General features: G+C 42.2%; 1 protein-coding gene across 1 annotated transcript in view; it reads left to right on the top strand.

Moving 5' to 3' along the window:
- cplx2b (complexin 2b) overlaps positions 1-9,609 on the top strand; it is a gene marked incomplete at its 3' end in the record, with an annotated part of 23,243 nt that extends 13,634 nt beyond the window's left edge. Inside the window, exons 2-4 of the mRNA XM_080502056.1 lie at positions 1,404-1,553; positions 8,442-8,617; positions 9,412-9,609. Coding sequence (XP_080358182.1) covers positions 1,523-1,553; positions 8,442-8,617; positions 9,412-9,609 — 405 coding nt within the window. The 5' untranslated portion in view covers positions 1,404-1,522. The remainder of the gene's footprint in view (positions 1-1,403; positions 1,554-8,441; positions 8,618-9,411) is intronic.
- Between the last annotated feature and the right edge of the window lie 8,489 nt (positions 9,610-18,098).

Raw genomic sequence — 18,098 nt, 5'->3', positions numbered from 1 at the left:
CACACACACACACACACACACGCATACACACGCAACAGCTCAATCTGCCATCCTGTCATCATCTCGCTGTATGAGCTCAACCAAATAATTGGTATACAATAAGGCAGCAAGCGAGGAGTGGGATGGGATTTGTGTGTGCGTGTGTGTGTGTGTGTGTGTGTGTGTGTGTGTGTGTGTGTGTGTGTGTGTGTGCGTGTGCATGCTGCAACCTACATGTCGTGTGGGCTTGTCCCTAACAGTTCATGATGTCCGGATTCATCAAACAACACCTGGAATTTATAAAACAGACAAAGATTCCGTGTCTGTTATTCAATTCGATTCAATTCAACTTTATTTACGTAACGCCAAATACGACATAGTCATTTCTAGGTGCTTTCTACAGAGAGAAACCCAACCAACCCATATGAGCAAGCACAAGGAATAGTAGAAAGGAAAACCTCCCTCGAGCAGGAAGAAACCTTTGCAGAACCAAGCTTGGAGAGGCTGCTTGCTGCTAATCTGCTGAGGGGATAAGGGCGGACCAGAGTTCTCTACGGGGAGAAGAAATGCTTTGCTTGGGCGACGTGAACACTCCCACAAACTCTGAACCGGAGCCGACTAGTGATCTCTGGTCTCCTTGTAATGCTGGGCCTTGGTTTGTTTACAATCTTTCTCGTGGGCGGGGTGAGAGGACGTGGCATGGTGCACAATGCATTCTGGGTTGTAGCCAAACAAAGCTAACCAGGTGAATTAGATGAGGCACACGCAGGGAGGAAAAGTTGGAAAATATCTCACGGTCAGACGTGGAGTAGTGAGGAAGAAGTCGTGAGAAAGACTTTCATTGATATCTGGTCTGAAGACTATCACGGTTGTTTGTGGCTACCCATTAGCCACAAGCTAAGTAACCTAAGTAAGCGACAGGACTTTCACTTTCAATCAATGAGCCGTGTTTCTTCTTCACTTCCTGTCTGGTCAGTGTTTGTTTCAGGCAACAGCGCCCTGAAAATGAGCACCTGTTGTAATTGCGTGACGTCAAACCGGGCGGTTTGATCCGGTCTTCAAAAGTGAATGTGAATGACACCTGAACCAAATGAACGAGTGAAAATTCTTGCCAACACAGTTGGGTCTGGGTGCTTTAATTCAAACTGTAAACCAAAATTTCTTTGCATCACACCCTTCAAGCAAAACTACTCCCCTGCAGAGTTTTGCCAAACCACTATCGGAAGTGATTTGAAGCGTTAACTCGGCTGAGATTTGCAGCCTCACGCCGTCCGATAAAGAGCGTAACGGAAATCTATGGCTGCGTTTAGTGTCTGTATTGACGCGCAGGAGATGAAGGTGCGCTCAATCTGCGCAGCCCTGATGAATTCGTTTCTCACAATAGGCGGTTTGTGTGATCCTCTATTTTGCTCTGTGTCCGGCAGCATCGCCGCAGAAGAAGGAGGAAGTGAAACGGATCGAGGCGGACAGAGACCTCAAGCTCCAAGGCTACATGCTCAGTCGTCCCCGGCTTTAAGAAGAACCACACTCATCAGCAGGAAACATGGATTTTGTGATGAAACAAGCTTTAGGCGGTGAGTAAGCGAGAAATCTCTAACAGGTTCCCGGGCTTTCGATGAGTTTGGAAGTAAATTGTGCTTTCGATGGGAGGTAAATTCATCCATTCATCCACTCATCTATTTATCCATTCATCCAGGCATTTGTCAGTCTGTCCATCTGTGCATCGTTCGGATGTCATCCGTCCATCAAACCATCAATCAGTCCATCATGTCTCCGCCCGTCAGTCCTTCCATCCGTCTGCCATCCCTCTATCATTCCATCCAGTTAATATCTGCCCCGTCCATCTAACCATCCTATTCATCCATTCATCCAACCAACATTCTCTCCATCAATCACCCAACCATCCAGTCAGCTGTTCTTTTCCAGCAAACCATTAATTAATCCATCCATTTATCGGTCGTCCCTCTATCCATCCATCCATCCATCCATCCATCCATCCATCCATCCATCTTAATATTGCTTTTTTTCTGTTTCCTGCACAATTGAAAGTTGCTGCTCTCCTTCTCTCTCTCTCTCTCCGTGGTGAACCCACACTCCAGTTGTTTATCCCCCTCCTCCGAGCTCTTTCCATCCCTCCATCCCTGTGCCTCCTGCAGCAGAGCGGGCTCTCTCACTCCACCTATGCACGTTATAGGTTCTATGGATCTGAACATCTCGACCCCCCCCCCCCCCGACTCCTGCAGAGCTGCTGTCTGATACAATGACCTTTTATTTCCTCCAAACACGCTGACATTTATTTCATTTCATCAGGATGTTGTGCACGCGAACACACACACACACACACACACACACACACACACACACACACACACACACACACACACACACACACACACACACACACACACACACACACACACGCACACACAGAGTCTCGGGGGGGGGGGGGGATGAGGCCAGTTTGCAATTTTAGCCGAGGTGGCGTGCGGCCAGTGGGATTGTTGTTAAAGGTGGGCGTGTCAGGACATCAATCTACCAACCTGCAGCAGCCTGCAGTGTTTCTCATGCATAAATATGACTCTGACAGAGCACACAAATGGGTTTTCTCCTTCCGTGAAACATTCCTGCTGTTGGACTTTTCAGCTCTTTATCGCAATTCAACGACAAATTAAAAACATCGTGAGTGAAAACCTTGACGAGAACCAAAATAAAATAAAATTGAAATATCCGTTTCTGATAACCATCGTCCCTGAACACCTTTTTCGTGTGTGAACACTTCTGACAAGCGCTACCGGTGCACCATTTTGAAGCCATTGTCAGCGAACACTCCCGAAAACCATTGCCTGTGGTTGATGTTGTGTTGGGGCTGAAGCGTTAACCTTCCTAAACAGCAGCTTGTTGGCTGAAACACACTTTATGGATTTCCAGCTCAGAAGGAGATTTAATAAAAGTCTTTGACTATTGAAGTTTTCAAAGAGATAGATTACTTTTATCGATCGCTGGGGGAGAGTCGGACACACACACACACACACACACACACACACACACACACACACACACACACACACACACACACACACACACACACACACACACACACACACACACACACTGGGATTTGATTAGGCCCGGCCGATGTCACGATGTGTTGGACCCTCCTGAAGCCGAACGATAGATTTGTGCTGCAGGCTGTGGTTTGTACTTTTTTTTTTTTAATTACTGATGGGAGAGTTTCCACACCGAGCTCGGAGGGTCGATCGGACTGAACCTCGCTCTGCGGCAGGTTCTCGTCAGCCTGACCTGAACCTCTAACACATCACAGTGAACACAGACGCTGGAGGACACGCCCACTACAGCTGTGGGCAGTTTCACGCTACCTCGTAGGGCAGTGTTTTTCAACCACTGTGCTGCGGCACACTGGGGTTCCGCGAGATCTAGTCAGGTGTGCCGTGGGAAATTATCCAATTTCACATTTTTTTCTAAAAAACGTTTACTCTCACAGCCGTTGTCAGCTGTGAGAGCAGTGTGTTGAAGAGTAATCATGTATAAATACTCTTCACCAATAGATGGCAGCACAGAACTTTGTCGGTGAAATCGAAACTGAAAGACGCCAGTCTTTTCATCCATCAGGTCCAGGTTTCACACTGAGTGAGTAAAAATAAAAAAAGAAGTTGGGAAATACTTTTTTTTCTGTATTTACTTGATTCCTGTTGATAAAACTTTGATGAGAATGACTGTATATTGTTAATATAGGCTACTTAAGCTAGTTTTGGGTGGTGGCAGTGTGCCTCGAGATTTTTCCAAAGAAAAAAGTGTGCCTTGGCTCAAAAAAGGTTGAAAAACACTGTCATAGGGGCCGTCCATTACACGTTTCAAAGAAAATCTGAATAAGGTTCCATCATTCAGATGATGACACGTAATTTTTTTTTGCGTTTTTGTTTCAGAAACATTTCACCTTTATACAGCAAATGTTTTGAAAATGATAACATTTCTACATGGAAATGGTAGAAATGCGGAAAACGATGTAGTTAGCATGCCGGGCCACTAGTGGCTGCTGTTGCTTGTTTTTGTAAATGAAACCACACGCACACTTGCGCAGAGAGCAATATGCTATAGATACTAACAATTCTACTAATTATTTAAAATGATCGGGAAATCACTGAAATACTAGCTAAAGACAAAAAATAAAAAAATAAAAATTTTAATTTAAAAGGGTTAGTACTTTTATATTTTTTTAGTGTGAAGTAAATCTGGTTGTGTTTCAGTGTTTCATGCGAGCTACAGAGTGTTTTCAGGGACAGCGACGTAGGCCGAGACATTTCTGCGCTTTCACTCATTACTGGTGTTCATTTTGAGGTGAACAGATCCGATCTCTCTCAGTCTGGGAATCAGACAGGTGAACTTCTCATCTTTTCTCATAAAGAAGCTCAAAGATAATCTGTGGAAACGTCAGAGCGAGGTGCTGCCGGACAGCCGCCGACGCCGCCTCGCCGTTTCATTTCCTGAGCAAGGCGAGGCGACGCCGCGATAACGGGGAGCCGCGGGGTGAATCCGTTCAGTTTTATGATGCTTCCGATTAGTCCAGCTGGATCAGGGAGCCGGGAATCGAACCGGGCGTCGACGGGCATGACATCAGACATCTGACGAAAACACAAATTCGTGTCCGCAGCTGTTTTGTTTCTTGCAGAAAACAAACACAATTTCTTTCACCCTGGCAACAAGTGATGGCTGAAATGTGATTGGATAAAAGCTTTAATATGAAAATACATGTTTGGAAGCAGTGCAACCTGGAGAGAAACTGTGTAAGGAAGCAGACAGAACGTAAGGAACTATTTAATAATAATCCCCCAAAAACCAGTCTGAAATAGACACAGTTCTGTTTGCAAGAATTTATATTTTCAAGAGTTTGTCAAATTGTCAATCGTAAAATCATGGTTGTGGAGATTTTGTGTTATATCTGGGAATAAAAGGTGATTTTGTAAAGCAGTAGGACAAAAAACAAAAGTGTTTATAAGAATGTATGTGGACGTTAAAGCAGAAGCGTCATCTTTTATCCTTATTTTCACAAACTCTAAAAACCTGTACCTCATTTAATATTAGATTAGATTAAACTTTATTGTCATTACAAATGCAGCGGGATGCAGTTTAGCATCCAACCAGAAGTGCAATATCACAAGTATCAGATAATATTACACACAGATAAATATATATGCATACCAATGTACATTCATATATATATACACATATATACATACATATACACATATATACAGATACACACACATACACATTTAAATAATAAATAAATAAGGAACAGTGTGAGGTTGCTATTACTAGTATTTACATGAATTACAATATATTATATATATATAAGTGCCATTAACGTGCTTTAATGGGGTGAGAGTGAAAGTTCAAAAATCATTTTGTGCGTGTTTTTTTTGTTTGTTTTTTTAACTCATCGGTGACAGTTTGGACAAAACAGGAAGAACTGAAGATGTTATAATATGGTCAAGCCGAAGGGTTAAAACCACCAACCAAAGCCTAAATGTGAATATATACTGTATTGCTTTTACCAAAGTATTTTCCCCAGCACATTACACTCAGGAATTAGTTTCATACCAGTAAAATGTGTCGAACTGGAACAGCTCTATCGACGCTTTTACATTATGCGCGATACAAATCTAGATAGCAGCTTAAGACACTGCAGAAAGTCTCACTTTCAACCTCTCTGCGTTTTGTCTCTCAATCTGAAAAGCTCCTCTGCGTCTAATCAGGAGTATCTCTCTCACTGCTGTTATCGCCGCACACTTCATCCCTTAATCAGCTCCGTCCTCATCAGAGCCAATCAGAGGCTCTGCAGCCCGGGTCCGCTTACAGTGGAAGAGAAACCGCCGTCATATGGCGGACACTTTACACCGAAAGTGTCGGAGTGTGCTGCTGGATGGAGTGGAAAGCGGCGGAGAGGACTGAGCCTGGAGCTGCCCACCTTTTGTCTGTGGAGGAAATGTGGAGGTGGATGTGGAGGGGGGGGGGGGGTGTTTATGTGGTAATGGAAAGAAGAAACGTAAAGGTCAGCTGATGATCACATTAGTGCTGGATTTTCTCTTTAATGAAAGAAATCAGCGATGGTGGGGCGCAGAGGACAAACAGGAGGATGGAAGGTGGGGGGGGGGGGGGTGGTTTGGGGGGGTGAGGACAGGGAAGGATAAAACTGAAACGTGGGGGGAGCAGATCATAATGATGTTCTTGATAACTAGTACGGGTTTGGTTTTTGGAAATTTACCCTTACTGACAAAATCAAGTCATCTGAAGACCGACTACACACACACACACACACATACTCACACACACACACATACTCACACACACACACAGTCCATGTGTTGTGACGGAGCCTTGGTGGACAGTGTGACATTAACCTGTCTCCCCTGCTGGTCCCGGGGAGCCTGTCTCTGTCCAACCCTCCCACCAGCCGAGCTCTAATTTGCCCCCCTCAGGTTATCTGCCACCGGACTGCTCCGCAGGGCAATTAGGCCCCCGGCAGGAGTCTTCAGCAGAGCGGTGAGAGTTCACAGAGCCGGGAGGGGGCAGAAGGCCTCACACACACACACACACACACCAGTGTGAATCTCAGATAACAAATCACAGTAAATACAGCAATATTATATAATCCTCCAAATAGTTATACTACATTAACAGTAAATTCTACAAAAAACACAAAAATGACACTTCATTACACATCATTATAACCATTATATCATTTATTCTACTATATAACGCCATTATAAAGGAAAAATACATAAAAAAACAACTCCATAATGGACTGAAATGCATTTATTATTTTAAGTAAAATAATTGTAAAGAAATAAACTCATTCTGAAAAACAAAGCAAATTAAAAATTAAAATGGAGTAAAACCAGAATATCTCTACTACTAACTATGTGACTAAATCATAATTTAAACATTTAAAATAACAAAACTAAAATTAGATTGAAAAAAAAAAGAAGAAGAAAGAAATAGAAGTGAACTTAAATTCAAAACTAGCTAATTTTCTATTATAAATTTTTTTTTTTTTAACTATTCAGTATGGCAGTGGTGTCCATGCGCCACCGCAGCGTTTTGACAAACTCGTGTTTTCCCCCCATTTCCATGGAGACGGAGCCTCAGCCATTTTCAAAATGTTGTTATGCAATAAACGTACCCCCCCGCCCCCCGCCCCCCCCCAAACACCACGACAGTTTCCTGTTTTCACTGGCGAACGATACGTAAACGGGGCCTGAGTGAGACGAATGGACCGAGCAGCAACACCTCCACACTCCAGTTCCCGTTCCTCCTCCTGCGGTCGATACCCAGATGAAGTTTTCTCTCTGCTGCCGGCTCCATAATTCATACACTCTCAGGTGGCCCAGTGTTTGCTATTGATCACCGGGAGGCATCGACGAGCTGGGGGGGGTGGGGGGAGTCGCCTCCCCGCCACAGCCTGACGGATGGGGAGCCGAGGAGGAGGAGGAGGAGGAGGAGGAGGAGGAGGAGGAGGCCTCTAGACTCCTACCACCAGCAGATTTAATGTTTTCACTCCGGCCACTGTGAAGTATTAACCAGCCTGAAGCAAAGGGTTGTTGTCATAAAAATAAGGCCGGGAAAAAAAGGCTACTTTTCTGGAAAAATCTTAATTTTTACATGTTTCAAAGTGACATTTTATTCTGCACTGGTCCATTATGTTACTCTACGCAGCACATGAGTAACTCCCCTTGTTATAGACACTTTTTACAAGTTCCAGCTGGTCTGTAGGTGAAAAACCTGCTAGAATGATAGAAAAGAGACAACCCCAGCATCGAGAGTAATAATAGTCAAAACAATCAAGATTCTTGCGAAAGGGCAGAGAGTGAAGTCACCTCACAGCTCGTTCATCAATCTGCGCCGTTCATCCCTCTGCTGCCCGCCTTTATTCCCAACGTTGAAGTAGGCGGTTACATTCTTATTCCATGATACAACAAAGCAAGGTTAACACTGGATCTCAGGCCTGTGTATGTGTGTGTGTGTGTAAGTACATTTCTATGTGAGCGGAGAAGGTAGGAACGCTATAAGATAAGATATTCTTCCAGCCCGAAGGCCAGAGACCTTGAAGACATCTCAGAGCGGCGCTGTTAAAATATCTTATCAAAAGTACAGGGTACAATGATTCGTGGCCTGGCAGGTGTAAAGCAGCGAACAACACAAACATGCATGAATCAACGATAACTTGCAAAATGTTCATTCCCATTATACCAAGTATAAAGTACAACTTTACTTATCAGTTTGTCAAATTGGTCAAAAGGTACAGTTTATAGTATTTATGTAATACCGCATCTGAACACTGGGTGGCAGCACCGAGTCGCTTGGGTCGGCACGAGCCGAAAATTGTGTGGGTCTTTTCCCCCGACAACGTTGATTTCCCTTCCCTTCGTGTGCGTCGCCGCCAGGAGCCACCAAAGACATGGGCAAGATGCTGGGAGGGGAGGAGGAGAAGGACCCGGACGCAGCCAAGAAGGAGGAGGAGCGACAGGAGGCGCTGAGGCAGCAGGAGGAGGAGAGGAAGGCCAAGCACGCCCGCATGGAGGCGGAGAGGGAGAAAGTACGGCAGACCATCAGGGACAAGGTGAGCGCCGATTGGACGGACGGAATTGCTATGAGACTATGACTATTTTTGACACGTTTTGAGACGAGCTCCAAACCCCCGTTGACGTTAGATATTACGATATTACGCAATGAGGGGCTCCTTATTGGGCTTTTTCACAACCTTCGGTTGTCCCCGGCTGTGACCCGCTCCGGGGACAGTGGCAGGTGGGGAGTTTGACTGGCAAACGGTAACGCAGGTGTCCTAAGGGGAGCTCAGGGAGGACAGAAACCTCCCGTAGAGCAGAAGGGCAAAAGCTGCTTGATCTTGATTTTTTTAGTATGAATACAGACCGTGAACGCGGGGCCTCACGATCCTTCTGACTTTTTTGGGATTTAAGCAGGAGGCGTCAGAAAAGTTACCACAGGGAGAACTGGCTTGTGGCGGCCAAGCGTTCACAGCGACGTCGCTTTTTGATCCTTCGATGTCGGCTCTTCCTCTCATTGTGAAGCAGAATTCACCAAGCGTTGGATTGTTCACCCACTAATAGGGAGCGTGAGCTGGGGTTAGGCCGTCGTGAGACAGGTTAGTTTTACCCTACTGATGATGTGTTGTTGTAATAGTAATCCTATTACAACATCATCATTTGACTTAGGTAAGCTGAAGCGGGGGAGAGAACTAAAACATGCAGGACACCGGCCCTCGAGGACCGGAGTTGGAGACCCCTCATAGGTGTTTCATTGTCTAATCTTCATTTTTTTTTGTCCTACTTTGACTCTAATGTTTCCCCACTGCTCGTCCCCGGTAACCCCCCCCACCCCCGCTGTGTGCTGCAGTACGGGCTGAAGAAGAAGGAGGAGAAGGAGGCGGAGGAGAAGGCGGCCATGGAGCAGGCCTGCGAGGGTTCGCTGACGCGTCCCAAGAAGGCCATCCCGAGGGGCTGCGGCGACGACGACGAGGAAGACGAGGAGAGCATCCTGGACACCGTGCTCAAGTTCCTGCCCGGACCCCTGCAAGACATGTTCAAGAAGTAAAAACCCCCGGGAAGAGGGGGCGTCGGATCGGGGTGGTCGGGGGGGGGGGGGGATTCTCCGGATGGAGCGAAGAGGCAGCAAGGGGGCATATGAGGCGGATTGTCAGAGAAGATTCATTGGAGGGGGGGTTAGCTGAGGTGTAGAGTGGATTTAAGCGGGGTGTGTGGGGGGTTTGGGGAGGGAGGGGAGGGGGAGGGGGGCTACTCACTGCCTTTCTACTTATCTTTAATTTTTTTTCTACTCCTGGACCACAGCGTCATCCCGCCCTCTTTTGATTATTTCCCCACTTCCAACTGCTTGATCACACATTTCCTACATTTTATCTCTGCCTCCCACACACACACACACACACACACACACACACACACACACACACACACACACACACACACATACACACACACACGCACACGCAGCAGTATCCCCTTAAAAGACGGTGGAGCCCCTCTGTGGGTTCCCTCATGCCACTGCCACCATGTTTCCCAGTGAATGGAGCATGTTGTGTTCATTTCTGTGGGAGTTTTTTTTCTACTTTTATGAACCTGCTGTAGTTCTTTGTATTGAAAAAAAAAAAAAAAAAACAGTTCCCAAAAAAACCCAACAGATTATTAAATTAGCATTTCAGTTTTTAGGGATACGTGCCTTCATAGAATCTCCTCCAGCAGAGGATTTGTACACAAGATTTCATTTGGAGGAAAAAAAAAAGAAAGAAAGAAAATAAAAATGTTCAAAGATACAAGATTGGAGACTTTTGGGGGTGATATGTTTTTATGAAAGAGTATTATGGTGATTTTTAACCCTCCTGGTGTCCTGAAGTCATTAGAATTTATTGTTTCACGCAGACACATGAGCAGAATTTCTCCCTATCTCTATAAAAACATAAAAAAGTATCGAGCCCCTACGAGTTTAAAGATACAGTCTGTCTGATTTGTGTAATACCACATCTGCACATTGGGTGGCAGCAGAGAGTCACTATGCCTGAATTCTTGTTTTTGTTGCAGCTTGTGACATTTCAGGACACCAGGAGGGTTAAAAATGTAAAGCTTCACATCCCAAAAGGTTTTTTTTAAAAAAAGATTTCCATTCATTCGACCTGTTTTGATTCTTCGTTCCATGGCGAAGCATTTTAGAAGGCGGGACCCCCGACGGACAATCAAAGTGTGGCGCAGTGGGGGGATGGGGGGGGGGGGGGGGGGTACTGTACATGCCATCATCAGTGAGTTTCTCCATGAAGCACCTGATTGTTATTCATCTTATTCACACATGAATGCAAAAAAAAAAAAAAAAAAGTCTGGGATTTTTTCTCTCTACTTTTTTCTCTTTTAAAAATCAACTTTTTTTTTTTTCTTCCCCCAGTTCATTTGAATGCATCTCAGATTTTAGACTCATAACTCAATCATCAAGACCAAAGAAACACTGGTGCGATTTTTCAATTTCTTTTTTTTTTTTTTTTTGTCTTAGATTTTCATCACCTCGCTTATTTATTTATGTATTTATTTATTTTTTAATTTGTTTCCTTTTTCTTATACATCGCACATGTTTACGAGAGGAAACATGGCCGCCCGGTCAGCGTGTGCATGCATCCCAAAGACCGCCGCTCGTCGCACCCCAACACTCTCGCTCCAAACTGTTGGGGGAGGAAACCGCGAGCCGAACTGTGAGGAGATCCGTCGTGATTTCTTCATTTAAGCAGTGAGAAATAGACGTATGTAAATGAAAACGTACCTGAATATATGGACATATACAAAGAAAACAAAGCATGTCGGTAACTCCTTAATGATCCCGGTGGTTAGTTATGCAACGATGTAGGTTTCTTACATTGTTCCATGAGTTCCTATATTTTAGACTAACATTAGGGTTGACTAATGATGAAGTTGTCATAAGCACTATTAAAAAAAAACCATAATTTTCCTCTTCTTTTTTAAAATTTTCTAGCTCAGATAGGACTTTTCACTAGACAAAGCCATACTGTTTAGATTGCAATAATTACTTAAAATGCTTAAAAAAGTCTCATACTTGTTTCCTGTATTTGAAAAAAAAAAGTCATTTGCACATCTGTTTGTAGATTTCTCACCACTCTTGTATCTTTAAACAGGAAAGAACGTTTATGCAGAGGAAACGTGTAGAAAAAAAAGAAGCCATTGTTGTCTCAGTGTACTACATGTCTACTCTAAGTGTGTGTGTGTGTGTTTCTGTGTGTGTGTGCGTGTGTGTGTGTGTGTGTTTCTACATGTCTGTGATGTCGGCGTTGACGCATATAGTCCTGGTTTATACCGTGTTTACGTGTCTTTGAAACTGTTTAGTGCACAGGCGCCAGCAGGGGGCGCCATACAAGTCGTGCCATGTCTTTAAAAAAAAAAAAAGGGAAAAGAAAAAAAAGCTAAAACTAAAACTACTTATCACATTCCTTACAAATGTGGAGCATGCACATGTTTAGTAGAGATGAGAAAATTTACCAAATGTCAAAATAGTGAGGGGGAAAAAAAAGAAGGGAAAAAGAAACTACTTCCTGTTTGCGTGGGAGTCTCTGGACAACAATCTGTGCATTTGATGTGACGTGGGTTTGTGGAGCATTTTAAGTTCACATGAAGGTTTGATTTATCCGAGATTATTATTATTATTGTTAATCGTTAATTTCTTAGCATTAGCCAGCTGCTGGTCTAGTAATGTTTTCATTTAAATTTTCTGTGGAAAAGAAGAAGATTGATTGAAACTACTATAGATATATATACACGTTACCATGGTAACCAGCTAGCTTCAGCTTGTTCAGTGAAGAAAGCTTCAACCACCAGGATACAGTGTGTAAATCTAGCGTGTGCTGCAGAGTACAGTGAACACAACATCAATTTGCCCACGAGAAACCCAACTGGACTGAAGACAAACTTGATTATACTCTATAAGACTCACTACTGCCACCTAATGCACATGAAGGGAATCACTAGCGGTTTTGTAGGAGAAAAACTTCATTTGCAAAGTGAAACTGAGCTTAAACGCCATCATTTTCATTCAGTTCTTCAATCTGTGAATATTGGTCGGCTGCTGCAGTGTGAAAGTGGTGAGACTATTTATCAACTATGTATAATGTACTTCGTGGGAATTTCAACCAAATGTACGGACGTAGCAGATGTCATTCAGTGCGAGTGTCGTACGGTTGAATGTCTCGCAAAAGGTTTGAGCTGAATGTTGAGCGAATGTCTTGCGACTTTCTTGCACGTCTCACGGACGTCGTTCACATGCGCAGATGTTGAGTGTCGTACGAAAATCGTCCGAAAGTCGTATGAAAGAAGTTCACTGTTTACTGAAGAATCCTGCAAATATCGCGTGATTGTCCTATGAGTGCGTTGCAAATTCCTCTGAGTGTCATGTACACGTTGTACAAATGTGTAATTCACGAGGCCATCACCATTGAACTGATTGATTTTGGACCCAAATTTCTACTGGCGCCCATTCGAATAGAACCGATTCAGTATCTTGTGACTTCGAGGGGAAAATTGTCACCAATCGACTCGTCGTCTCACACAAGCTGGACTGAAGACAAACTGCATATTACAGTGACTCACTACTGCCATCTAATGCACAGAAATAGCATCACATAAACAGTTGCGATTGCAATTTTTTTCCAACAGGCTACCTTCACCTACTGCACACGAATAAGCTTCACTAAGCGCTGTCTCCCCCTGGTGGAGGGGAAGCGACGGTGACGTAGTTCCAGGGAAGCGACAAGCGTACATGCTCTGTGCGGAATCGTCTCTACGGCTCACAAACTGCCTTTGAGAAGGGCTACTCCCACTGTGTGTGTGTGTGTGTGTGTGTGTGTGTGTGTGTGTGTGTGTGTGTGTGTGTGTGTGTGTGTGTGTGTGTGTGTGTGTGTGTGTGTGTGTGTGTGTGTGTGTGTGTGGTCACTGCTAACTTGTGTTAATTTCTTCAATCTGAACATAGTCCAGAGGCATTAGCTCAAGCTGCAGTTTAACTGACGTTGAACTGAACTGTTGCTTAGTAACCACGGCATCTTTGACTGTTTTCACGTACAACCAAAGTAGCAAACAACCAGCTCTGGAGTTAGCAGTTAGCTTTAGCATCAGCTCAAGATATTGACCCGAGTTCTGACTCATGCCAGTAAATGTGCAATATGAAGGGACGAGCAGCTCTGCAGATCTGTTTTCCAGCCGATGATGTAATGATGTACCTTAATGAAAACGTGAACGAGCTCACAGAAGTCGTTAAAGTAACTTGTTCCTTTATTTTGCCGCCATTTCCAACCTCAGCAGTCTTGACTTTATAGGTGCACTGTAGGAATTTGTTGTATTTCTGTTGTTGCTGTAGTTACGCTGGGCACGACACAGACTCACTGCACCACCTTGTGGTCCACAGTGGTATTGCAAGACTAAATGAACTGGCGCTGGCTGTTAGCTTGAGGACGTTAAAAGGTATTTAAGGTTCCTTGGCTTTCTGTTGTTTTTTTTGTTCTTTTTAATTATTTATGAATGTTTTAAACCAGGTCACGCTTACCTCGAGAAATCAAAGCTTCACCGACCCGACGGCGCCTCCTTTGGACAGTTGCACACGCAGATTGATCCAGATCCCTTAGTTTGGTTCCACCACTGCTCAGAATGAAATTGAGAAACTGGATTATGGAACCTGGCTCGGACACAACCCACGGACCTCTATAAGGTTTGGTCATAGTCAGAATAAGTGTTTATTGACAAAAAAGTAAACACATTTATATTCCATATCAACAGCAATGAATTTATACTGGCAGTGTGTGGAAGACAAACATGTTTACTGCTTGAATATATAACTTTATTGAAAAAGACCATGTGAAGAGATCAGAGTGGGAGCAAAAAACATTCCTTTAAAGCAGAGGTTTCCAAAGTGAGAGACAGAGCTCCCCCTACAGGGCTGGAACCGCACACCACCTCAAACCCTCATCAGTCATACAGTACATACTGTATTCACTACCGTTTAAAGCAGTAAAACAAAAAATATGATCACAGTTAAAGAATTTGTTTTAAAATTTAAGGAGATTTCATTTTTTCTCCTATTTATTTATTTTATTTTAAGTGCCAAAAATGTTTTGATATTTGAAAAAAAAAAACATGATTAAAAAAAATGACTGCTTTTTAAAAGAATATATTTCTAAATTTAAAATATTTCAAGCATAACTCCAAACATTTCAGAGAATAGGTACATTTTTTTTAAACTTTTATTGCTTTAATTGAAAAAAATGTTTTGACTATCCAAATTTTCTGAACGATATCAATGTAAAGTCTTAATTCTGTGTATCATTATTAATTGCTGCAACTTTTTGTTATCTTATTTGAATTCATCCCGTCAACAAAAAACGTTTTGATAAAATAAATCATATTTATTTTCCACTAATTTCTTATTTTTTTCGTAATTTTTTTTTTTTTTTTTAATTAAAACCAATGAAAAAGCTCAGGCGGGATCCACGTTGAAGACCGCTGCTTTAATCTTTCGAGTCGCTCTCCCTGCAGACGAGCTGAGATTTAATGGGTCGTCTTATAACTTCTGTCTGGTTCGTGACATTCCGATCTGAGTGTGTGATGGAGTGTGTGATGGAGTGTGTGTCTCTCACTGCCCTGCCAAGTCCTGCCAATCACACGTGGACACGAAGGTTCGCTTCGCCACGTTGACATTCCCTCTCTCAATACATTCCAGTCGTTTTTTGGCATTTGCACTAGAATCCATTGAAATGTTGAACTGACAACTGTTATATGGCATCCATCACCTATGACTGTACTTTTCTTTTCTTTTCTTTTTTTTACCGTTTACCGGCCTTCCTGATGCTACTGTTGGAGATTTTTTGGAGGTTTAGCAAGTGGCTACAGTCCCTTTACGTGGTTTTCTACACCCACCAACACAATCAGTGGTATATAAATATATATATTTCCAGGTTTTGCAGATGATGTGATACTTTTGTCTTTATTACATTTATGCAGAAAAGTCAGCTCGTTATCAGATTTCAAATGAGATTTGAGTGGAAAGAGACATACTTCTAAAAAAAACAAACAAACTGGGATGCAGGATATTATGCGCTTGAAGATAAACTATCAAGATTGACCCCAAAAGGAAGGTTTCATCTGATGCAATGTTCCTTTAATCACACATACAGTAAAATGCTCCTTGTTTAAAAAAAGTATTACATGTATGTATCTTCCAGGTGGCTTTCACAATAAGAGCGTGTCAATTCAACTGCATTTATGTGGACTTATCCCCCCCAAAATACATAAAATATGTCTGAAAACTGTCAAATATTGGCCAGCATTGTGCATCCCTGGTCGACAACAGAAAAGTACGTGTTAATTATTAGAAAATGAAGTTTTTGTCAGTGAACGGAGGATTCTTGTTTTTTTCATTCAGGGTGAAAATCATTTCAGGGTGCAGAGTTTAAGAATGTAAAATATTTTTCTTTTCCTTACTTGCATGTCATATACTCTATGTGGAGCCCAATCACTGTAAAAAAATAAAAAATAAAAAAAAGTCTCATCAGAGGAACTGAACTGTTCTTTTTGGAAATTAAATGCATAACACTAGTAAAAAAATAAATAATAATAATAAAAAAGGTTTTTAAAAAGCTTCTGGTGATTGGTTGTGTTTTTCATTGACGTATCCGTGTTGTGTTCAGTTATTTATTTCTTCTGGAATTTTTTTAAGAGACGATATCACATGAATTCAACCTTCAACGACACAAACAAGTGAACCGAGAGAACGACTGGGTGAACGAGTGAATGAAAGGTGGAGGAACAAAAACAAACATCTATTGTCTGAGCAGACGAACATGAGAACAAAACAGACGGACGACAGGTGAGACGAGTCAACGACTGAAACTAAAACTAAATTAAAGAAAAGATGTAATGAATGGATGGGTGGACAGGTGACAGAGTGACTCAATTAACAAAAGAACCAAACGAACGAATGACGAACATTTCAAACCGACTCACAACCAGATGGACGCGTGAGTGATGAACAGAAGGGCAAACAAACAAACGAGGAACAAGAAATTGTGCAAAAGTACACTTAAAATAGACAGTACACATAATATAAAAACACTCATAGTATAAATATATATAAATACAAATCTTAAGTGTAAAAAGGTACATAAAATCCAATTCTCCCATAAACAGCGTGAGCCCCACGTTTGACATTGTTTGTTTAAGTTTGAAGTGTTTCATTAAAAAAAAGCTTGTTTATATTCAATGTTGATAATTTATTAAATTCTAAACCAAAAAAAACCGAGGAATCACCTAATTTAAATAAATGCAAACACAGAATCCTTCCCGCATTAATTATGAATAAATGCAATTTCTTAATTAAAATATGTTGTAAACATGAAGTTGATGTTGTGTTGGTGAATGCTGCCCCCTGGTGGCTGAGCAGTGGAAACACAGTAGAGCTCAGGCGTGTGTGTGTGTGTGTGTGTGTGTGTGTGTGTGTGTGTGTGTGTGTGTGTGTGTGTGTGTGTGTGTGTGTGTGTGTGTGTGTGTGTGGCTGCGGGCTTCTTATCAGCGGCCTGCAGGTTGGAGGGTCGTTGACACTGAAAACGACACAAAACAAAACAAACAAACGTGCCGTCTAGACGACACGCGAGAGCAGAGTGGTCTTTATCTGGAAAGAAGCGCTTATCTCTGCAGTCTGAGAGGAGTCGATTAAAAGAAGGAAAAACTCAAGTGTTATAAAGCTTTATTTATGTAAAATAAGACTGTGGTGACTTTCCAATATCTGGAATGATACTTTAACATATTTACACATATTTACATGAGCAGAAAGCAGAGTACAATAAAATAAAACAATAACAATTAAAAGAAAAAAAAAAATCCACATGCAATGTGGATCTTTCCAGGAGAAACCATCAGGTTCACATTTGACTTGTTTTACCGGAAAATACATTAAAATGATCACATTTTTCCTCCTTCAGGGATTCCTCCACATGATATGATGCCTTTAATCAAAAGTTGCAGGAACGTACGCTTTCATGCAGGCGACACATGTCTTCGTCTTAAACAAATATATATATTGAAATTTCTTCACTTAATATTTTGGAGTTCCTTCGTATTTTCTCCTTGTAACGTCAACATAATCACAACATCACACAGATGTTCTCCAGCAGCCAGAACTAAGCAAATATGGCTGGAAAAGTCCTTATAAAGTTAAAATATGCAACAATCCTTGAAATTTTGCACCGGATAATATAAAAAGGACATTTTGTCAATGTTCCGAAATGCTCATTTAAATTTTAAGACGATTTTTGTTATAAACCTCAGAGACTGAACAAGATACAAATTTAACTTCTTATACACCATTTACTTATTATATTGTCATTATTCAAATAAACGATGAAGCAAATTCAAGATGTTTACGAGTGAAAATGTCTTAAGGTTCTATCTCTTTATCTTTTAAGACTGCAGATCCACTATTTCACAAGTTAAAGACGTCCAACCGGTTTGTTAATTTCAACCCAAACTATTAAA

Source organism: Blennius ocellaris (assembly GCF_963422515.1).
Source record: "Blennius ocellaris genome assembly, chromosome: 9".
Taxonomy (NCBI): Eukaryota; Metazoa; Chordata; class Actinopteri; order Blenniiformes; family Blenniidae; genus Blennius; species Blennius ocellaris.
The sequence above is the reverse complement of the archived record's forward strand: the minus strand, read 5'-3'. Positions and strand labels throughout refer to the sequence as shown.